General features: G+C 34.3%; 1 protein-coding gene across 2 annotated transcripts in view; it reads right to left on the bottom strand.

The window, feature by feature from the left end:
* Window positions 1–2,499: 2,499 nt before the first annotated feature.
* The window catches only part of LOC129227276 (tubulin alpha-2 chain-like), a 35,046-nt gene continuing 12,312 nt past the window's right edge, over window positions 2,500–25,233 (bottom strand). Inside the window, exons 4-7 of one of the 2 annotated variants that reach the window (XR_008580827.1) lie at window positions 23,482–23,744; window positions 21,598–21,862; window positions 7,094–8,123; window positions 2,500–7,017 (exon numbers count right to left, since the gene is read on the bottom strand). Coding sequence is in view for 1 of the 2 variants with exons in the window: in XM_054861799.1 (XP_054717774.1) it covers window positions 7,830–8,123; window positions 21,598–21,862; window positions 23,482–23,744 (822 nt within the window). In the remaining variant the exon portion in view is untranslated. Of the gene's footprint in view, window positions 8,124–21,597; window positions 21,863–23,481; window positions 23,745–25,233 lie in introns of both variants that reach the window. The other variant, XM_054861799.1, reaches the window with a different exon arrangement.

Raw genomic sequence — 25,233 nt, 5'->3', positions numbered from 1 at the left:
TTCATTATATTTTTCTCTGTTATTTAGCTAGGGGGAGAGGTCATGGTTTTATCTGATGTCATAGATGAAGATTTACACAAATTATTTCCCTTGGGTGTCAGAATCAGACAAGTGCCTTCAGGAAAACAATACCTGCGTCTTACTCCACAAGACGATACATGGTGAAAAAATTATTAAGATACATTTGTTTTTTCAAGAACTTTAAGGTTAAATCCCAATCAAAATATGAATCAAATCTGGATTGCAGGGTCATTATGATTGTGCATTACTGGTACATAATATTTTTCCTACTTTGTCATTTAACTAAAGTTCTTTGTTTAAGTTTCTTGATTTCTATCTCTGTACTTCTCATACTAACAGTCTCATACTTATAAAGAATAAAATTTAAGTTTGAAATAAAAGCAAAGGTAGAGGGTACCGTATTTTAAGTCGAAGTAGAATTACCGTACTTCCGCATTATGAGGACTAATTTCAGGTGGAATGTCTGCATACATTTTTTTCACACTTTTAAGTTTGTCCTCATTTAGTGGAGATCATTTAAAATCTTTTCACTGCATTCCAATAGGGTTTTTGATGGCTGGTTCTAACCACATAATTATAAGAACTTGATCAATGATTGGGAGTGTGATAGAATTGAAACCTCCGTTAGAATATATTATAAGGTGTGTGTTGGTTGGATACACCTTATAATATAAATGCACAATATGCATTTCCTGAGCTATTGACGAATACAAAAACAAAATTGTAAAAAATATTATTTACAGGAACACATTTCTCACTATCAACATTGTGCTTATTGATACGGCGTGAATGGCCCTTTAAGAAAAACATTCTTTTTCACCTTTAAAAAACCTTTAGTTGTGGTCTCTTGCAACTTTAGCACATTGTTCCCATATTTCCCCATTATGATAGAATATCTGAAAGCAGGGCTCACTGCAAAACTTTTGAGTCGATTATTCTACATAATTTACTCATATACAGTATAACCCTGATTTAATGATTGTCCAGGGACTGGAAAAAGTTATCCTTAAATCAAGGATACCATTAAATTAAGGAGGGAAAATGTTGAGTATTTTCCCAGTGTGCTAAATATTTATGCCTTGAATAAGGTGATTAAATGCAATGAATGGAAGTGCCCTCTACCCACAAGCAGAGCCCAATCATTTTGATATTGGACATGGCACACATTTCTATTTCAGGGCCTAACTAAGATTTTCGAAAATACTAAACACAAAATTCATTTTGTGTGCCCCCCCCCCCCCCCCCCCCCGCTTATTCAAAATATGAAGCAATAAAATATTTCGATACTTGCAAACTTGCATATCAACACAGCCATTCTAAATTTGGTGGTACCTCATATCACAATATATAGTATATACATTTTAAAACTAGAAGAGATATAGTAATACTATGATTATATAAGCTGTGGTTAAACTTTACCCGCTGCAGTAAACTATAAACACAAAAATCATCAACTTTAAAACTTTTAGTAGTAAATACAGACTAAACTTGGAGTGGTTTTAGGATTTTCAAAAGAGATCAAATTTTAAGGAGATTTTTTATCAACAAATAAAAGAGATTTTTTCCTTGTCTTGGTATTTACAAAAATATCAATGATATCATTGTACTCTATATTCTGAGTGAAATTATTATTTATGCATAATAATTCTAAGAATGATAATATATATTCCTTGCTGCAAAAAAGATCGCAAAAGAAATTTCATTCTTTTTAACAGAGAAAATGATCATTCTGCAGTGTAATTAGATATTGGCATGATAAATTGAGGGGATTTTGGGACCCCTAAAATCTAAGGGAAGGGGCCTGTGCCCCGCATGCCCCTGTGGTAATCAGGCTCTGCCCACAAAGGCAATAGATGAACTCCCAAGAATGAACCCCTTCCTCTACCCACACACATAGAGACCAAAATCCTCAAAAGTTAACCCCTCTAAAAATTTCATGGCGCAGTCTGTGCTATGAGCCTTCTCTCATGGACAACTCTTGGAATATGGTAGCCCTAAGCAGAGAAAGCTAGTGTAATCTTACTTATAAATACTGCTTGTTTCTATTACGAGTCTCAAAATATTGAAGTTCATTTGAATAATTTCTTGATCAGTCGCATCGCATGAAGGGAAGCTTGTATGCAGAACATTCCTTTTTTAAGTGAACAATTCAAAACATAACTTTTTTTTGAAAGATTATACATATTTTAAAAGGCAAAAAAGTTGTTTTAAGATAGAAAATAAAAGATAACGAGGTTATTATCAAGTCCTTTGTCTCATAACAATGTTGCAGTGATTGGAACAAAGGGAAATCAAGATAGCGAAATTTTGGGTGATTGTCAGCCAAAGGCATTACTCTGAAACAACATCACACAAGACCACACTTACTCAAGGCAAACCCTTAAAAATGTAAGCCTAGTTACTCAATAAAAGATTTGCAGTAGTACAGGTTAAAAAGTTTATTTTACAGGTTAAAAAGAAAGACAACTGTAAGGAAAAACATTTTATTGAAAAAAAATATTGTTACATATGAATAAAATGTAGTACTTTAATTAAAGGAAGTTATCAATACCAAGTGTAAAATACATTATAGAAAGACAGAAAAATAAATATCATTTCTGGAAAGCAAATATTAAAGGGCTTTTCTTTTGACATGAAAACAAATCGGTCAAAAATTTAAAAATAGTTTCTTTAGTTACAGTCAACCTCTGTATCACAGAAAGCATGCTAAAGAACTTTTAATTTACAAAATATGTTTTTCGCAAACATTAACCATCATTCTAGTGATGTTTTATATGCTCAAAACCATGATCTGTTAATATAGTTCCTCCCAAAAAAATATAGGAAGTACCCTTTTTGTAGTCAAAATACTGGAGGTGGAATATGAATTAAACATGTTTCTGGGTTTGCTTTGAAGAAAGGTACATTAAAATGATAAGAACAATGTAAATAAAGCATTAAATTTGTAAAGGAAGGGATTCTTTTATTTCTAGGTCACAAGGAACAGCATTTTTCATGTAAAAGAATTGAGCAAATGAATGAGAGCACCCAACAAAATCTTCAAATTTTGTGCATTTTCTACTTTTCTTATTTTAATATAATGATGTGGTTTAAATTAGTATTTTTTTTTTTTTTTTGAAAACCTATTACTTTAAAATGGCTGCTTATTTATTGATTATGTACTATTAATCAGGGAACCACACACTTGGAAAGTCATGGATTTCAACTATGATCAAAAATGGTCATGGAAAGTCATGGTTTTTAGAACAAAATGCTGAAAAATCATGGAAACTGTAGAGATTAGTAGCAAAATTTACGCATCTCAGCCATTTCCTATGCTTTTATGTGTTAGCCCCAAATTTTTACACATTTCGACATCTGATTGCATTTGCTTCTATAATACTTGTTTGTTTTTCTTTATTATGTGATTATATCATTTGGATATTTAAAATTATGAGTTCAGTATAATTTTCAGCCCTCTTTATACAGGGTGTTCCATTTTAACCTGCAAGACCTTTATTTTCGCAACCGTTAGTCCTAAATGTATACTTCCAACTGCAAAAATGTTTAAAATCAGATGCAGAGTTAAGATATCGAAAGTTTGAAGAGAAAATAAAAAGTCAAAAAATACAAAATTAAACTTTTTATACGGGCCCCAGGTCCCCTAACTTATATTAAGGGAAACAATCTCCATTGAAAAATAATTCCAACACAAAAAGTTTGAAATTAGTACGAGCAATATTCACCGAGATATGAAACGCAGTGTTTTGTGACTTACACCACGTTTTACTCGCCGTCAATAAGACTTTTGGGGGAAAATATAATGGTTAACAGTGTCTAAAATTATATGTGTGCATAGAGTGTGGTTTTTCAATTGTTTGAGGCTTTGTATAGTGTTTTTGCATATCACGGCATAACAAATGCATTTATTTTTGAATAGCAATGAAAAATATGAATACCTTGATTTTCTTACTTTGACAACCCGTCATTCTTCTGAAAAAGCGATTAGTTCCAATCAAATTGTCTGTATGGTCCCTTAAAACTTTGAACTGGAATATCTCCTTGAGTTTTGGTAGCATAAATGTTAAATTTTTTGTGCCTGTAATAGTTTTTAGTGGAGATTATTTCTCTAAACATTAGTTAGGGGACCTAGGGCCGGTGTAAAAAGTTAAATGTTGTATTTTTTGACTCATTTTTATTTTTGCTTCTAAATTTCAATATATATTAACTCTGTGTCTGATTTTAAACGTTTTTACAATTGGAAGTATATATCTAGGACTAACGGTTGTGAAACTAAATGTTTTGCAGGTTAAAATGGAACACCCTGTATGTCTAATTGGGTATTTGAGGACTTGAAAAAGTTGAAGAAATTGAAAAAAACTGAAACTAAGATTTATCAACGTTGTAATTATACACTGCTGGCCTTTGGGAAGGGGCCCGACAGATTTTGCTGTAGGTGGGCCCAAAATTTATAGATCTGGGCCTATTCTAAACTTACCAAAGGAAACTCTGAATTTTTCCAAATGATAAAATAAAAGAATGCACACATATCTACGTCTACTGAAAAGAGAAAGCTAGACAACATGTCAAAAAAGAAAACTGCAAAGCTGTATTCAAGGTTTCTGAATCTTCATGCGAAATTTGCCAAGGAAAGAAATTGTTTGGGAGGTCACAATCATCTTCTATCTTGGGACGCCTCTATATATACTTGCATTGTATTTCTTTTCTGATTTCAAAATGTAGATTATGAAAACAGCAAGAGCATAAAATAATTTGTGACAAGTAATGGAGTCTGTCGCAAGAACCAACTATGGCCTTGATCTTTCCAAGAACTCACAATCGGGACATGATAAAGAAATTTGAAGCATGTATTTAAACTAAAAGCACTCCCAATGTTATTTTCATCATTTTCCTCAACAGAAAAACTAAATGGAAGATTGTTTTTATCTACCTTTTACTTTGTAACATCAAGATTCAACTTCTTCTTAATCAGTATCACAATACTTAGAAATCACAAGTATTAATTTTCAAAGCATATGTAAAAGTACAATAACAACGACAAATGACGAAAAAAATCATTGCCCCTTTAAGTCATACTTAATCTATAATGCAAGAAATAATTCTTTAAATATCACAGTTTTTATCTTGAGCCAGCCAATTATATTTTACAGGTTTTATTTTAATATGAACATTACATTAACATACTTGAGGTCCATATCAAAGTAAGGCACTAAAAAACCTTTCATTTTTTTAAATTTTGGCACAATGAGTATTGAGCATATCACAGAGTCTTGCCATTTCCATTGCTCTATAGAAAAACTTTGCCAAAATATTTTAATATAACATTTGTTCAAATCATAGTACTTACACATTAAGAATTTATGTTTGGAGAGTTGTTTACCCTTCCTCCCCTTCTGTTCTTCTACAGTACTGGTCAAATTATTAGCAGGGTTCGTACTCAATTTCAGAAATAAAATGAAGGAGTTATGGAGGAGTTTTGAAGGAGTAAAATGAGATTTTGAAGGAGTACTAATGGGCTCTCATTAAATGATGTTGCACTTTTTTTCAACATATTTGACCCCTTTCCCCCTTTATCATGAAGTGTCACACTTCACCTAACTCCTCCTCTTGTCACATGTCATATTTTTTATAAACATTTTGTTACGATGTGCCTGTATGATAATAAAATATTTACGTATTTTTAAATATTTAAATAACTTGCCCGTCAAGGTATGACGGATGGAAATTTCTTCTACATTTGAACGAAGCCATTGCTTATTTGGTGATATTTTGATAGTTGACATTTTAACCCTACATCCAGTGGATTAACCCTAAACTCCAGTAGATAGCGTTTTTTGTTGATCATTTTTACGTTTCTTCATTCCTCTAAAATGAGTCTTACCAGTAAAACAGTTCAGCCATATCAAAATAAAGCATTTCCCTGCATTTTAAACATTACCAAAACATATTATCAAATTATCATAACGTGGTGCGAGTTTCATTGTTGATGACGTCACATCAGCGTTACTGGATCATTGGCTATTATATTTATGAGGATAATTAGACAATCTGACTTTTGCTGCTGAGGTGGAGGGGAAAACAATAATCATAAAACTTGCAAAAATAGCCAAGCACAATTAAAGCATGTTTTACTTCACTTATGAAATGTCTCAGTCATCTAATAATATGTTCACCTTCAAATTTTGTGACTTAACTATGATCAAATTGTAAATCACATTTTAAGAAAAAAAATGAAATTACTACATTAAAACCGCCCTTATACCATCTCCCTTGGGACTAAGTTGTCGATCAAAGTATTTTAAGTTACTGTCATAGAGGGAGATTATGTAGTCTTGAACTAAAAAAGGAGCTTTGAAGGAGTTAAAACCAAAATGAAGGAGTTTGAAGGGCCCTTCAAAAAAAATTCCTAAATGAAGGAGTATTGGAGGAGTTTTGAAGGAGAGTACGAACCCTGTATTAGACTAAAGAGTTTTTTTTTGTTCACTATTTGTACTAAAATACTATTTATTTTACTGTTAAAGTACAGTACATACTGTACACTGATTATCACGTGTTATGTTAGCATAATTTAATGTTTGCAGGTAGCAGCACTGTCTGCTTTGTTTATGTTCTTTGTTTATCTACTTACCAGGAACGTAATCTCAATCAGCTTAAACAGTTCACTAGTTCTTTTTATTAGTGTGTTCTGTTATATTTAAAGTTCGTTTTAGGTAATTAGTGAGTATGATTACGAGTATATATAATAGTGAGTATAAACAATTTTTTATCTCCTTTTTTAAAAAGTTAAGAAATGGTGTAAACCTTGTGAAAAGTATGCCAAAAAGACTTAAAATGCTCATCAAGAACAAGGGAATGCATACTAAATATTAGATAATTATTTCACTGTTCGTCAATGTGTCTATAGTTATGTAATCAATAAAGAATTTGCTTTTAAAAGTCTTAGCCTAATAATTTGGCGAGCACTGTAACTACAGTAAAACCTGTAAAGTTGACCACCTGTCTAAGTTGACAGCTATTTTCAGGCACAGAATTAGATCTATATCATATAATTCAATCTCTGTAAGTTGACCACCTGTTTTAGCTGACCACTAAAGTAGCGCACAGCAAGTGGTCAACTTACACAGGTTTGACTGTACTAGTAATCCAAGTACTATATGCAACTTTAAGTTTTTATTATGTTTTATTTGTCTACTAGTGTGTACATGAAAGATTTTATGCAAGCTAGGCAGTTTTGGATCTGGGTCTTTTATACAATTTTTGAATGCAAAAATAAAACCTTCTCTACAGAATCACTTTTGAAAATTCTCCCAAATGTTTAGCTTTTTTATAACATTTTTAAATACTTATCTCAATGCAAAAATTAATGCTTTCTTTATATTCTGATTTTAAGTTAAATATCCCCCCCGCCCAAAAGAAAGTAAATTTTGAAAAAATATTTTTTACTTCCACAAAATAAAAAGGTTACAGGCTTCTCGAGACAAATTACTGGATACCTCTGTTTCAGTAGCAATGCTGGCATGGGATGAGGAACAGTGCGTTTCCTTTTAACATTTCATTACTTAAATGGCAAAATCTGGAGTGTGCTCAATTAGCATTTGGCATTCATCGTTAACTTTTCAAGTATTCCAGAGCAAGTGCCTGACAATCCCTATGAAAAATGTACAACCCAGTTTGATCAGTGTTGCATCCATTTGAATACAGGCAATATTTTTATTACATATATTTAACTTTTTTATTTTATATATTTATAAAAATATAAGCTATGAAATATATAACAATAACTTTTGATTTGAAAATATATATATGCATCAAAACTCATCATCTTCAATTATATCTTCTTGGGAATCCATGCCAACCTCTTCATAATCTTTTTCTAAAGCCGCTAAATCTTCTCTTGCTTCAGCAAATTCACCTTCCTCCATACCTTCACCAACATACCAGTGCACAAAAGCTCTTTTGGCATACATCAGATCAAATTTATGATTCAATCGGGACCATGCCTCAGCAATAGCTGTGGTGTTGGAGAGCATACAAACCGCTCTGGGGACTTTAGCAAGATCACCACCAGGTACAACAGTAGGCGGTTGATAGTTGATGCCAACCTAAAAAAGTTTTATGGATTAAAAATATTGCTTGAAAAATCAGTAATACAATAACTGTTTGGAAAAAAAACTCTTATTTTAACAATCAATTTGTGGTGCTTTTCTTAAACTACCTTAAACCTACTGCTTCAACATTAAAACATGTTCAAAACATCATCTCAAATTATAAAAATGAAATAAAGGAATAAAGTTTGTAAGATAACTGAAAAAAAAAAAAAAAAAAAAAAAAAACACCCTAGCTGATCTATATAGACTTTTCACTTTTCATTCTAGGCCCCCCCCCCCCCATACTTACCACTATTTGTGGTTTAACCAGTTGGATGAGACCCAGAAGACAGCTCTGATTTTTTGATCCAGGCCAAAAGCCAAGCAATCCCTGGTCCAGGACCCCCAGAGATATTGTTTCACTTCGAGGACGTTGTGACCATGAGCATATTTAACATCCCCTCAGTCACCATTAATGAAGACGGTGTATCTTCGATCGGCTAGGAATCGAACCCGAGACCCTCCTGTCACAAGTCGGATACCTTACCGATCAGGCTACCATGGCCTGATCTAGAGACTACAGCAGTCTTGCATAATATAGACGACAGTGTTCGCAGAAAATTTTTGGCTCTGCAGAAAATTTTTTTTAAACCACTAACGTTAATTTAAAAAAGAAAATAAAAACGGAGAACTTTTTTAAAGAACCCACATTTTATTTCTGTTTTTTTCTCAATCTTATGCAAAATTAATCTAAAAAATACTGATTTCTTTTTGAAATCGTGATCATAGTACACTAATTACTTAAAGACAAAGGAGTAAACAGTGGTTGCAAAAGGAGATTGCTTCTGCTATGACTGTATGGCTTTTTATTTTACACAGCCAGAATCGCGTAAGAGGAAAACTCAAGCTAAGTAAAATAAACGACTTTACAGACTACAGAAGAGTCTCTATTGGTGAATCCTGCTTTAAATTGAGTTTCAGTGTGTTGGCCTAGGGAAAAAAAGCACTGATCAGTCCGCGGCACCTCATTAATTTTAAACTTTTTTAACAGATAATATGCAGGAAAATACAATATTTATTTTTGCAGAATTACTTAATTTAAAACCAATAGTAGTTTTTGTTGATTTGTTTACAAAATCAAATATCTTAGTAAAATTTTCAAGTAAAAAATAGGTAGCTCATGTGTTAACAGATCTACATGAAATTTTTTCACTATAAAATGAAAATAATAATACTGATCATGTGATTGATATTGGGCAAAAAATAATGGTTAAGGCAGTTTTCTTTAATTGGTGAAAATTGCAAAAAAAAAAAAAATTAAATAATTTTTTTCCCACCTTTTTTCATATTTTAATATAAATTAAGGTTGACTTAGGGAAAATTATTAGTTGTAGAAAATTATCCAGTTAGGATTTGTGTTCGCAGAAAGCATTTAATTTTATCTAAGTCTGAACTATAGTTTTGTTTTTATAACTCCTCAGAATAGTGAATAACTGAGCTGGAGGCAGATGACATCTCATTATAGCCGAGAATGCCAACAAACTGGTAGATAAAGTAAATTAATCTCACCAGCGAGAGTCTGCATGCTAAAACCATATAATCTGTCTGGAATAATGCATGTAGTGCTGCGTAAGGGGCAATAACTTACTGCTAAATACTCAAGCTTTGCCTTCAATGCACAAGTCAAAGAGTACCATGCTGTGGAAACTCACTGTGGTGAGTGTTCGATAATTTGCAGTTGTATTTCTGTTCCATGTGAATGAAACACAGAATATCACTTACTTCTCGTTTATTGTAAGTTCACACGAATAATACATGAGTTCAGTTCACACAGGGACCTCTGATCAAAACGAAGCATCTTGTACGCGCACACACAATCAACTGAGAAAAAATGAAAAAACTCAACGTCCGTGCATGAACTGAAGCGCCCTCTAGAACAGTGGACTGTATAGGAAAATAATTCTAAGCATACCGCCCCCCTTGAAACTTCAGAGGGGGTTTCAATAACATAATTAAACATAATATTAGATTAATTAATCCAACAGAACAAATGCATTTAAAGAAATTGCAGAATATGTAAAATAAACACATTGAACAAATTAGTACAGCGAAAAGATGACTCTCTACAACGCTGGAAAAAAAGCTGAAAACATGAGTAAATACTGTTGGGCCAAATGCCTTTATTTTTGGTTCTTGAAGGATTTCACCAATGTTGTTTAAAAAAAAAAAAACATTTTGTGACTTACCTTTTGCCATTCCGGGAGAAAAACCTTGCGCGGGAAATCCCATCCACCTGCCACCGACACTCAAATGTCCGAGTTTGAATCGGAAGTGTTTGGAAAAATATGTGGCACGCTATGATTGGTTGCCGTCATTCGGCAGACATCAGTAAACTTCCGACAGAGCACATGTCGGTCACATGAGGAAACCATGTTGAGGTGTTAAGTGCTGAATGCCAAATCAAATAAGAATTGTGCAACCTGCAAGCTGTGTTTTCTCCGGGTTGTGTTGTTCTGGCAATATGCAAATAATGTAACGTCACATTGTTACGTGCAAGGTCGAATCTGGCTATAAATACGCAGACCGGCCGTAGCTCGATCGCTTCTACACCGCTACTTTTCTTTTACTCGTCTCCTCGACTTGTGTTGTTGGTGTTTTGTGAATGTGTTTGTCAATGTCATCATAAATTTTTCGCTACTGGCCTCTCAGGTGAGGTCTGATCTTTCTTGAATAATGCACTGCTGATGTCTTCAGTTTGGAAAGCGCGTGCTGTGATGACGTCTATCAAAGTGAAAAGTTATAATTTTCCCTGATGTGGGTCGTTTGTTCTCCGGGGAAAGAGGATCGTGTCCATCTTCGATATGTTTTTTTCTCCTGATGTGGTGAACTTTGCTCACGTGGTATGAACTGACCAGCCTGCAATTCTGGTGGAAATTGCTATGCCGTCCATCTACCTGTGAAGTGTCACTATGGAACATCGACAGGACTTTTGATAACTGCATGGACTTATTGTAAGATCTCTTTTTTTAATTTTTCTTCGGAGAACAAATCATTGTGTTGTAATCATTTTCTCAATATATGTTAAATAAATGTTTTTCAGTGTAAAGAATGATTCATGTTTTATTTTCTTCGGGCAGACCACTACCTCAAATTTTTAGTTGGAAATGAGTTGCCTAATTTTCAGCTTAGCTGTAGGCCATTAACCTCAAATTACATCCAACAAATACATAGAACAAGAATGTCTTTTAGAATGTTCAACTATGTAACAGGTAATGGACACAGCTTGGAAATTGGTCTCACTAGTTCTCCGGTTTGCGTTTTTACCTCCGCAACGCGAACTTTGTTATCTTTCCCAGGAAATATTTTCTGAATTCTGCCCAACTTCCATTGCAGTGGTGGCAAGTTTTTGTTTTTTACCAGCACCAAGTCACCGATGTCAAGATTTGCTTTAGCCCTACACCACTTGGATCTCGACTGCAGCTTTGTTAAGTGTTCTGCCGACCATCGATTCCAGAAATGTTGAATCGTACGCTGAAGCAAACGCCATCGATCACAATGGCTGATCTTGTCACAAATCTGTGGTTGCGGCACTGCAGTTAAAGGTCTCCCGATCAAAAAATGTCCTGGTGTGATAGCACTAAGATCATTAGGATCGCTTAAAAGTCCACAAAGAGGTCTTGAATTGAGACATGCCTCTATCTGAGTTGCAATCGTTGTCAATTCCTCAAACGTGAGACTGGTGTTACCTATTACTCTTTTAAGGTGGAACTTAAAAGACTTCACCACGGACTCCCAAAGGCCTCCAAAGTGTGGAGCCGAGGGAGGATTGAAACGCCATCTGATGTTATCTGTAGCAAGGAAGTGATGGAGGTTGTCATCTCGTAACAATTGTTGAAATTCTGTCTTAAGTTCTCTGCTAGCGCCATAAAAATTGGTACCTCGGTCACAATAGAGTTCTGTAGGCCTACCTCTGCGGGCTACAAACCGTTTCAAACACGCTATGAATGCCTTGCTAGTTAAGTCACTCACAGTTTCTAGGTAGACCGCATTAGTTGCAAGGCAGACGAACACGCAAATATAGCACTTAGTATTGCGACTTCCTCTTCCTCTTGAGCTTCTAACCAAAAATGGTCCAGCAAAATCAATACCTGTGTTTTGAAGTACTGTAGAAGGGTAAACTCTGGATTCCGGAAGGTCTCCCATGAGCTGTTGAGCTACCTTTGGACGATTTCGGAAACACGGGACACATCTGTGGATAACCTTTCTCACAGCATTTCTAGTTGAAAGCACCCAGAATTTTTCTCGCATTGCGGCTTGAAGGAGTTCCGGGCTTGCATGAAGTAATGTTAAATGGTAGTGAGTAATAATCAAGTCTACTAAGTAGTCATTTTTGGGAAGCAAGATGGGATGCTTTCATTCTTCTGGAAGATTCGAATTCTTTAATCTGCCTCCTACACGTAATATTCCGAATTCATCCATAAATGGTGCCAACGGGACGATTGTGCTGCCGGAAGGAAGTTGTTTTCCGACACCCAAACACAAAAGTTCTGTAGAGAAATGAACTTTTTGAATGTATTTCACAATTGTCTTCTCCGCGTTGTCTAACTCGTCAACTGTCAAAGAAGACTTCACTCTTTTTTCAGCCGGTATCAAACAATTAGTGGAAAATCTTCGACACCATGCAATAACTCGTTTCAATTTATTCCATGAGGAATAGTTCTGAATTACTTCAGTCATGAACGTATTGTTGATCGTTTGTGCAATGGCAATTTTGAAGGTTTTCTTCTCTTCCTTAAGAAATTCTTCAGGCAGTGGTTGATCTTCCTCATGCCTTTTATAGGGTATAGAAGGATCACTTAACCACTTCGGGCCATTGAACTACAAGTCACAGTTTACAAATTTGGACGGAAATAGGCGTCTTGTTCAGCAATCTGCTGGATTCTCGAGTCCACTCACGAAATTCCACTGAATATCTGGAACCAATTCTTGTACTTGGGCTACTCTGTTAGCAACGAAAGGTTGCCATCTTCTAGGTTCTGAATAAATCCATGCTAGAGCAATTTTTGAATTGGACCTGGCACATTTCAATTTGATAGGAAGGTTCAGATGTGGAAGAGTAGAATGTAACAAATTAGTAAGCAGAAGAGCTGCACAGAGCTCAAGTCTTGGAAGAGATTGCACCTTTAGAGGAGCCACTCGGGTTTTTGATGTCAAAAGGGTGACTCGAACCGAATAATTAGAAACTTAGCGAATGTAAATGACAGCACAGTAAGCCTTCTCAGAACTATCGCAGAATGCATGTAACTCAAATTCACTCTGAGACTACAGCACATATCTCGGGAAGGTAACTTGCTCAAAAAGATGTAGTTCCTCCAGAAACGACCTCCAACGTTTACAAAGTTCAGCAGTAAGAGGTTGATCCCAAGAGAATTTCCCTTGCCAAAGCTCTTGCAACAGAATTTTCATGAAAGTTACACATGGTGACAAGAGCCCCAACGGATCAAATACACGGGCTATTGGTGAGAGTACTTCTCGCTTGGTGTAAGTGAATTGTATGTCTATTAGTGCTATTGAGAACTTAAACACATCTAACTTTAGCGACCACTCAATTCCAAGAACCTTGCAATCATTGTCGTCTTCAAACTGAACTGCATCGTTTTCTTGAGCGTCAACTGAAGTATCACGAAAAATAGAACGATCGTTAGAATGCCACTTTCGAAGATTGAAGCCTCCTTTTCGCATCATCTCTTGTAATTTGATTACAAGTTGTACTGCTTCTTCTCTTGTAGAAGCTCCACTCAAAAGATCATCGACGTAGAAATTCCGAATTGTTGCGCTAGAAGCTAATGGATAGGATTCTTGTTCATCTAGTGCGAGCTGGTGCAAAGTTCTTGTTGCAAGGAATGGTGCACAGGAAGTTCCGTACGTAACAATGACAAGACGATATTCTGTAATAGAATCATTGGATGAATTTCTCCATAAGACTCTTTGCCAATCAGTGTTATCTGGATGAACTCTTATCTGACGAAACATTTTTTCGAGATCAGCACAAAGTGCAAATTGAAAGTTTCTAAACTGAATAAGCATTGCAAACAGTTCTGGTTGTACTCTAGGGCCAACCATGAGAAGGTTGTTTAGCGATACGCCTGATGAAGTTTTGCTTGATGCATCAAAAACTCTAAGTTTAGTCGTAGTACTCGACTCTTTTAGAACAGCATGATGAGGCAAATAATATGAACTCTCTTTGTTATATTCTGAAATTGGCACTGCTACCATATGATTTAAAGTCAAATATTCCTTCATAAATTGTCTATATTGATTGTATTTGTCTGGATCAGAACTGAGATGACGTTCCATTGCAAGCAATCTACGAAGGGCTATTTGTTTTGATTCGCCTAACTGCGTAGGAGAGGAATGAAATGGTAACCTAACCGTATATCTGCCTTCATCGTTTTTAGAATGTGTCTCTTTAAAATGATCTTCACAAGATTGTTCTAAAGCTGTAAAACTTTTAGCACAAGGAACCAAATCCAATTCCCAAAATTTATTCATTAGCTGATCTGACACTACTTGGATGAAATTTACATTTAGAAAATTCTAACCCCCTGAAGTAGCTTTACCGCCTATCACCCAACCAAGATCTGAACGCATTGCAAATGGTTTATCTTTACCCATTGATAATGTCTGACCCCATAACAACGATTGCGCGACATCAACTCCAAGAAGAATATCAACTGGACTACTAACATGAAACGCTGGATCAGCCAAAGTGAGATCCGTAAACATTTCTGAGCATGATGCAGCTAAACTACACTGGGGAAGCAAACCCACAATTTTATTTACCACATACACCGACGCCGTAAATGAAGAACGAGATGGAAAATGCGATGTGAATTGAATTTGAGACATTCCATTAGTTCGAGTGTCTGATGCTCCTAAACATGAAATATGCACATTAGCTTTTTGTTTGCTTAAACCTAGTCTTTCAATACACTCGGTAGTAATCAGCGAAGCTTGACTACCACTGTCGAGCAAAATTCGGCAAGTCTGAAAATCACCCCAAACATCTCTTACACAAATAATAGCTGTACACAGAAGAATTTGCACATCAGGGTCAACATTTGACAAACAAGATGTAACATCTACTACCTTAGGAACGTTACACGCTTTATCGGAAACAATTTCACTTGAAGCATATTCTTGCTTAAACACGGGAGCATTTATTGAAAGTCCACTTCCCACTGTTTGTTTTCCTTTACCATTCGAAAATTTATAGTGTAGCAAAGTATGATGCAGTTTTTTACACGTAAGACATCTGTATTTATTTTTACATGTTTTGATTCCGTGAAATCGCGTTAAGCAATTGAAACAAACATTATTTGATTTTACGACTTCCATACGTTTCGGAATCGACAATTTTAAAAACGCCTCACATCTACGTAACTCATGATCTCCATTACAGAGTGAACACTGTGATTGCAGGTTTGACGCAACTAACGTCACCTTTTTCTGTACATTTCTTTTCTCACTTTGTTTTCCTGTCCTGATAGACCTCGCATGCGTTTTAAGAAATTGAAGTAAATCATCTAAGGAGGGAATCTTATCCCCCAAAAGGGTTCTCTCAAACCAAGTCCTGCTGTTCGGATCAAGTTTAAGCATAACTAAGAACATTAAAATAGTATCCGCCGTTTTATCAAACTTAAACTCTAACGATTCTAAGGTCTGCACAAATTCTTTAGTAGAATCGATCAAATTCAACATTTGATTGTGTGACTCACCATTTAATTGTGTCACGTTCATAAATTTCTTCATTAGCGATGACATTATTTCCCGCTTGTTAAAATATCTTTCAACTAAAAGGTCCCACGCAATTTTAAAATTACTATCAGTAATTGGTAATGAATGAACAATTTTTAAAGCATCTGCTCTTAAAACACCTTTTAAATATTGCAATTTCTGAGCTTCAGTTGAATTTGGATTATCTGATAGCGCAGCACGAAACAAATCTGAAAATGTTAACCATTCTTCTGTTTCCCCTGAAAAGGTTGGAAGAGATAACGTAGGTAATTTAACATCTGCCGATTCGGTAGGTTTTGAATCAAAACTTTTCTGCTGCTTAAATTCAGAACGCTTAGCAATGTTCCTACCAATTAGAACCAGCATTTGTTCAAACCCGTCAAGTAAATCCTCTTTTTCAATACAATAAGATTCAGTTTCTTTATCTTCACATACATTCATTATTGAATTGAAAATCCCTTCAACTTCATCCCTCAATCAAATAAATCGATTTCGCCTAACTTCCAATTCAGTAAGATCTAAATTTTCAACATCCCTTTCAGTTTTTGTTTTAAGACGAGTAATAGCTGCCTTTGCAATCTTCTTTTGGTTAAGTAATGCTTTTAGATCCATTTTAAAAGGAAAATAATTCACTCAATCACCAAGCGAAAAAACACAATTTGACTAAAACAAATTACTTAGAAAAAACCCCAAACGTATTTGCGAAACAAACTCAACACAATAGTAAGTTGACATTAGAATGGCAGATACATGGAAAGGAAATATTTCAATACGCAAAACTTCAAATTTCAGCATTTGCACAAGTAAATTGAAACTAAACACTTCATAAACTTTTACTAATTTCAATTGCAATTTGAATTATAACTGAACTTACGAAAATGCCTTTCGCAACTGGAATTAATAGTTCTGAATGAAACACTTTGAATTCATTTGCAACAAGGAAGTCTATATGCAAACTTGACAATGAATGGAACAGAATGCGCACTAAGAAAGTATCAAGGTTTAAAAAGTCCGGGTCGGAAGGACCAAAAAATGTTCGATGATTTGCATTTGTATCATGGGCGGATTTATGGGGGGCAGAGGGGGCAATGCCCCCCCCCAGTTTTGGGAGGACTTTATGTAGTAACAACACATCTTCCAAAAATTAAAAATTTTTTTTTTTCTTTTTTGAATATTTCAGAAGGGTATGGGTGGATTTATAAGGGGGGTGGCATAGGGGGGAATGTCCCCCAGTTTTGGGAGGACTTTATATAGTAACAACATATCTTCCAAAATCTTAAAACAAAAAAAATCATGACTTTTTCTTTTTTGAATAGTTTAATGACAATGTAAAGAAAAGCGAATGTCCTTTTCTGATGGGAGAAAAGAAAAGGAAAGGAAAAAAAAAAAAAACTAGTATGTTGTGGCCATCACGAAACTTTTTTCTATATTTTTCCTTTTTCTGATCCCTCCCCATGCTTGACGAGGAAGCAATATTCCCAACAAAAACAAAATTACACATGCAAAAACTTGACGACCATCCCAATGTCTGAATTATTGTAAAAGCAAAGCAAAGAGCGAAAATTGAAAGTTATTTTAAAAGCCTTGCTTGTATTAATTACAAATATTTTATTTGTTAACAAACATAAGACGGCAACAGTTAAAAATTTTAAATCATTGAGATAATATTTCCGATCATTTCCATACAATTAAAATCACGAGAAATACACAGACGACAATCTATTACGATTTATCTTTCTTATTGTTGCATTAATAAAGCTATTTTTATTCGCAAAAAAAAAAAAGAAAAAAAAGAAATCAACACCTCTTGGAGTGATTGGAGTCAAAATTGAACCAAAGGCTGTTTACGTATGGATTCATATATTCCAAATTTCAACCAGAACGTAGCATTACTTCTTGAGATACGGCACTCACAATGGGAAAAAAAGAACAGGCGATTGCGCTACCCCCTTTTTATCTGTTGACACCAAAATTAAATCAGCTCTTATACCCACTAAGGGCTACTTGCCGATAAATTTTTCTTTCATTCCCTTCATTATTTCTTGAGATACACCAGTCACAATTGACGACAAAAAACGATCTATAGCTCAACCCCCGTTTGAGTTATTGACACCAAAATTGAATCAGCACCTGTTCCTGTTAATGGCAACATATGGACCAAATTTTGTTTGATTCCGCCTGTTACTTCCTGAGGAATAGCAAGCACGCGTAACTCAAAAATTGTCCCATTGCTCCACCCCCCTTGGAGGAATTCGCGCCAAAAACCAATGGGCAAAAGTTCACATCGGGGCACATATGTGTACCAAATTTCGTTCAATTTCATGCGGTAGTTTTTGCTGTAGAGCGGCCACAAAAAACTGGTCACACACAGACGTGACACACATACGGGCACACACACACAGACAGACAGACATTTTCCAAAAATAGTCGAAATGGACTCAGCACACCTCAAAACGTTCGAATCCGTCAAAACTCGAAAATTTGCATGAATCCAATACTTTCTTCTATATATTAGATATAGAAGAAAGTAAAAAACGAACATTAAATACAAATAAAACAGCTGTCACTGGGGTGCTAAAAACGTGTCTAAATTCACTATTTTTGGACTGAAAACCATTTGGGCAAGTATATGAATGAAAATATAGGCTAAACGAGCTTTACATTAAGCTGCAACACTTATAATAATTGACGAATATTTTGACAAAGTAGAACCTAAAGCAAAGAGGGGAAAACTCCCCCTGCCCCCATTCTAGCTAACAGAAACATCTACTCGTTATGATTTGTGTCCACATTTCAAGTATATTTGTGCATAATATTTATGTTCTTAGTATATTAATTGGCCCTTTAAGAAATTCTAAAAAGCATAGTTTTTTTTTTCCTTCTCTCTCTTTTTTAAGAGACAGAGAGAATAAATACTATCGCAAACTGAATAAATTTCAGTTATCTGAGTGTTCTGATTAAATGAATCTTTTTACTTAGAGGGAGAGTACAATTTTACTTACTTTATAAATACTGTTTAAAAAGTAAGATTAGTCATAATCATCTAAGTCTAAGTGAGTCAGTCCTTGTCATTATTGAAATCTAAATAATTGAGTCCTCAAAAGTTTTGGAAAATTTTGCTGAAATTTTATAAAAGTCTATAAAAACCTAACAAAGGTTGGTAAAATCGTAATTATCCTTTAACCGTAAAAACCGACGAATTTTCGTAAAAATTACAAAAAATCAAGCAAAAATTTGCAGGTAAGAGTGAATTACAAACAGGGCCAAATTTGCCTATAAGATAAACAAGCTATTGCTTAGGGCCCCTGCTTTGAAGTGGGTCCCTAACTCCCAAAAAAAATTCATGATTCGTTCCTTAAAAAATAGAAATTGCTTGAAAAAATTAATTTCATTTTTAAGTGCTTGAAAATCTTTAATATTTCAAAACGTGTGACTACAAACCTGCAATTTTAAAATGTCTAACAAATGGTAGAGGGGGAGGAATGCCAAAATATGTCAAATTCAGCTCCTTGCACATCCTGTATTAAAAATGTAAAAATCATGGTTCTCACGTTTGTAACATTATTCGAAATAAATTTTTGTGACTCATATGTTTCATATCTCGCTAGTTATTCAATCCCGAATGCAGTAATTTGGAAATTCTTTTGTATTGATTGCTTTTATCTTATTTCTTCTGCATATTGTCTATCTGTTTAGCACGGGAAAAAGGACACAATACACTACTTCTATTTCTTTTCATTTTCTGCCCCACTTGCAACTGAAGAAAAGTTGTTATCATGAGAAATCTATGGTTACTTTTCTCTTTTAAATGTAAAATAGCTATTTCTCAAAGTTAGAACAGGACTGTAAAAATTTACAATCGAGTACTAAAATATCAGAGACTGGAAAGTACAAATGAAGTGCGTTAAATAATTTTATTTATTTTATTTATTCTAGAGTCCTTGAAAATAATTAGATAAGACTTGGAAAATCCTAAGCAAAATGGGCTCCAATTACTTCTACTGCATATTGTTAATCTTTTTAGCCAGGAAAAAAAATGATACACTACCTCTATTCCTTTTCGTTTTCTGCACTCTACTTATAATTTAAAAAAGGTTGTTATAACGAGAAATCTATAGTTTATTTTTTCTTTCAAACATAAAATGGCTGTTTCTTACAAAGTTTGAACTAAACTGTACAACTGTATAATCTAGTTATCAATTTCTATGTCTATCCAATTAACCTCTATAAGGCTTCAAAATGCAGAATTTTATATCCATTTTACAAAATTTCATGCAGAGGAGAAACCCCCGGCCCCCTAAAATTGGAGATATTCTATTTCCCACTTAAATGGGAGCCCTGCATCACTCTCTTGGTACCGGCTCCCTCTTTTAAGGTCAATTCAAAAAGGACAGCATGAAAGCACACATTAATCAAAACAACACACAAAAAAGTAAAGCATGGACTTATGCATCACAGGAAAAAGGCAAAAACATGGGAGTGGGGGGGGGGGGGGGGTGCAATGAAAATGTTGCTAAAAAAAAAAATCCTGATCCCCCAGGAACTCAGTCCTAAATCCGCCTATGATTTGTATTTCTGTTCCATGTGAATGAAACACAGAATATCACTTACTTCTCGTTTATTGTAAGTTCACACGAATAATACACGAGTTCAGTTCACACAGGGACCTCTGATCAAAACGAAGCATCTCGTACGCGCACACACAATCAACTGAGAAAAAATGAAAAAACACAACGTCCCTGCATGAACTGAAGCGCCCTCTAGAGCAGTGGACTGTATTGGAAAATAATTCTAAACAGTGAGATAAATTTACTTTACTTTATCTACCACTTTTTTGGTGCTCTCAGCTTCATTAAGATCAGATCTGCTTCCAGCTCGGTTATTTCCTATTCCAGATGAGGGATTCTAATAAGAATGAAACTGCAGTCTCTGGATGTGATAACCAGGCTGTGCGATATATTGTAAGTAGTTTTGGCCTTAGCCCTGGCTTAGAGGCGGTAATTTACGGCTAAACCCTAGCTGAATTAATTAAAATGCCTCCTCTTAAAAACCCAGGTGCATAATTTTAATGAATTTTGATTAGAGACATACCCAGTACTTGGTAACTACTCGGTAGGCCGATTACTGAGTACTCGGCCAACTTGGCCAATTTACCGAGTACTCAGTACTCGGCCAAATTTTGATCAGATACTCGGCCAATACCAAGTAGTTGTATAAAATGGAACATTGTTGAGACAGATTTTACAATTAATAAAGAAGTGCAACCATATAATATACTGCAATTATTTACAATTCAAATTTAAATTTTGAGAGTAATGAAGTTTGTTATGCTTCAATGGAGTCAATCTTTATTTTAATGTCCCCAAAGTTAATAAAACTTATTCATTAAAAATATGACAGTGTAAAAAATATGAAATTTTTACATTATTATGTTTGGCAGACTAGAACTATAATAGATTGATATAATTTGTTTTAATTCCAATGTGATTAATCATACTTTTTATTTATTTGTAAATTTTTAATTTTAAAAATAAATTTTTTATAAAATTTTTGACACATCATGTATGTGTCGATGGTTCTTCTTAAAACATAATTGGTACTCAGTACTTGGCCAAGTAGTGAAAGGCTGAGCACTCAGCCAAAGTGCTACTGGGTACGTCTCTAATTACGATTGAAACAAAGAAAAAGCAACCTTGAATCCAGTAGGGCACCAGTCAACAAATTGAATGTTGCGCCTGCTTTTAATAGCAGCAATGGCAGCATTGACGTCCTTGGGAACAACATCTCCTCTGTACAGCATGCAGCAGGCCATGTACTTCCCTTGATGTGGATCACACTTAACCAACTGATTATTAGCTTCAAAGCAGGCACTTGTAATCTCAGAAACAGTAAATTGTTCATGATAAGCCTTTTGAGCAGAAATCACTGGTGCATAGGTCACCAATGGAAAATGAATTCTAGAAAATCAGATTCATTACATGTAGTTATCATCTTATCAAAAAAAAGCTCAGTTGAATGCATTGAAACAGTTTGCTAAAGAAAATATTAAGACTTCAAATAACTTAAAAATAATCAATGTTCTATTCATTCTGCTTCCTGCAGAAAACAAAACACTGACATTTAGTACAATAAAGAAGAATGTTTAGTTTCCTATAAAAAAAATCAGTTTATATGAAATGTTTATACTTTTAAAACTATGCATTAAGGTTTAAGTCAAGATTCGTGAAAATCAAGTTATGTTGAAAAATGTCTTTCTTATAAGAAACATATTTTTAATGTAAAATACTAATATATGTTTAAAAAATAAATAAATAAAATCTTGCACATTATTTTCCCCATATGATGGGAGAAAAAGCAATAAGAGATATTTCACTTGCTCTGAACATACTTCCACATAAAAAATTATGAAATTTATAAAACAATAATATTATAAAAATAACTTATTTTACCTTAGTTAAACTTTTGTTTTGAATTTCATAACTAATTCTCTCTTAAGTTAGTTTAAAGAGAATGGTTTATCAGTCCAAATAATTTTTTTAAACTTTATGCCTTTAATATAAAATATTTTACAGGGATCCATGTCATCCTAGCATAAGTTATGCAGTAGACTCTTGAAAATACAACTCTTAAAAGTCCAGGACTTTGCTTACTTTGAGGTATCAAATAGTTTGACTTTTTCCCTCGCTAGTAACACTGCAGTTCTTTTTGTTTCTTCATGGAGTATCCTTACGTTTTGGAACCACATGTATATATATAAGCTTGTGATGCCTAAAGTCAACAGAAAATGTAAAGTTGTTTCGCACCATGAGATTTCCTGCACATTATTAAAATAAACGAAAAATCTGATGTGAACACTCAAATTACCTTCTTTAGGACTATTAAATAATAAACATTTATAATAGCTAAAGATGCTTTCCAGTTGCATCTGAAAATCAAAAGCTTTTTCTATTATAAAACATTCTTAACTGTGCACCGTAAAGTAATAAAGAGCATTTGGGAGAACTGCGTCATCAGCATTCATCAAGTGGTGTGAAATATTCACTTGACGAGTAACAAAAAAAATGTCATGACAAAGCTAATCGAAATACACTCGGGGATAAACAAAATTTATTTTTTGGCTGTTCACACATTTGTACATATATAAATAGATACAGATATTTTAAAATGTCTGTGAAAAAGATTCATGGGTGAAAAAAATGGAAATTTAGGCGAGAAGGTCGTCGGAAATGGAAATTTTTCTTTGCAGCAATACTTCCTTTATTCTGTACAAATAAGCAAATGGTATGTACATCCTATTGTAATGCTAATACAGTAAAATAGAAACTGCAAAAAGAATTGTTTGAATAATCTGAGTTTTCAACTCCAATTACCTTGGATTTCCAAGATTCTACTGTCTGGAAAATAATACAAAGTGGGAAGTGTTTTTAAAAATATATATTAAGCATTTTGAGGCAGCATATAAAAGAAACTTTTAAAATTTTAACGTAACATTTGGTTTAAAGTACTAGCATATCTTTAAAAATATCAAATACACTTTAATAAAAAGGTATAAAAGTTCACAGAGTTCCCAAATTACCTTGGATAAGGGACTAAATTAGTTTGAAATTCAGTAAGGTCCACATTTAGAGCACCATCAAAGCGCAGGGAAGCAGTAATAGATGAAACTATCTGACTTATTAATCGATTCAAATTAGTATACGATGGTCGTTCAATGTCAAGGTTTCTGTGACAGATTTCATAAATGGCTTCATTATCTACCATAAAAGAACAGTCAGAGTGTTCCAAAGTAGTATGAGTAGTTAGTATAGAATTGTAGGGTTCTACAACAGCTGTAGAAACCTGAAAGTAGAAGATTAGAGGTTAGTGAAAGTAAGTCTTGTTAGCATGCCAATAGTGGTTATGGAATTGTGTAAAGAATATAAGAGTAATTGCACAGAACAGAAGACAGTACCACAATGCTTTGCTTGATTGAATTCTTCTTTTACACTTTTTGAAGAAAAACAGAGGTATAAATAATGTGATTGAGACGAAAGTACATATGAAGGAATTTTTAACAATTCATTGCCAATGTTAAATGTTAAAAGGATTAATATTACGAACAGGATCATTGCTGTTATCAGTGTACGCATCAGGGGTTCTCAACTTGGGGGGGTATGGAAGAATTTTAAGGGCGGGGGGGGGGGGGCATATATATAGTCCAAAAATAAAGTAAAAAGTAAAACTAAATATAATTTACTCAATTTTGAGGTCACTTGTAAATATTTTCAGCATTATTTCAGGTTTTTGAAGCTTTAAGTGAAGTTTTCATCAGTATATCTCTGAATCTGTCAGGGCTGCCAAGAGCTAAGGTAGACCCTCTGTCAGTTTGGTTGCCGGGTCCTTCCCCTGATGAAACTTACGAAATTTATGCAACTCCTATTTCATTTAGGGTCCCACAAGGGGCTGGCCCCTAGGTTCTAGAAAACTGTATTTGTAGCATTAACAGGCAGGAAGTCAAAATATAGAGCAAGGATATAAATTAAAGGCACCCTGCATGACCGCTTTTTTACAAGTTACAACCTAATATTCAAAACTTTGCAAGTGCACACAGTGGTAATCTTCCTACTGATATTGTGAAAGTGACTGGTATAACATGTCAACCACACCGAGATCCTCAACTACTTCAAATTTATTTGTATTTAGTTCTTTGTTTCTATGTATTATAATAAGAATATGTTTCAGAATAAAGTTATGCATAGAAATATAAAATTTTGTTTAAGACATTTTCTATATTTTTTTAATAACTAGTTTCAGTTATCTCAACTAGCTTCACTTTCAAATTTCGATTGTACTCTTGAATTAACCACTTTTGTGGGTTTGATAAGGAGGGGGAGGGAGGGGGCATAGTAGGGTGGTTCAAAAATAAATGTAAAAAAAAAAATTCTCCTAGATCACAGGACACCTCTCAATATTTTTACACTTGTGGATAGTAAAATACTAGAAGAATTTTATCTTCCTATTTCAACTACTTAGAATTTTATCTTCCTATATCAACTACAGTATTAGGAACAAGATGGATGAATTGAAAAGCATAGTTATGGGTGAGAAGTTAGATGTTATTGGAATTACAGAGACATGGGCTACCGAATCTGATGCAGAGTTATTACATATTGCTGGGTATAATTTGTTCAGACAGGATAGAGTAGGTAAAAAAGGTGGTGGGGTTTTATTTTATGTTAGAAACAGTTTTATTTGCAATGAATTGGTCATAAATGATAAGCCTACTGATATTTATATGGTGTGGCTGGAGTTGATGTAAAGGCAAAATGTAAGAGCAAAAAGCTACGCT

This window comes from Uloborus diversus, chromosome 8, assembly GCF_026930045.1.
Source record: "Uloborus diversus isolate 005 chromosome 8, Udiv.v.3.1, whole genome shotgun sequence".
In the NCBI taxonomy this organism is placed as follows: Eukaryota; Metazoa; Arthropoda; class Arachnida; order Araneae; family Uloboridae; genus Uloborus; species Uloborus diversus.
The sequence above is the reverse complement of the archived record's forward strand: the minus strand, read 5'-3'. Positions and strand labels throughout refer to the sequence as shown.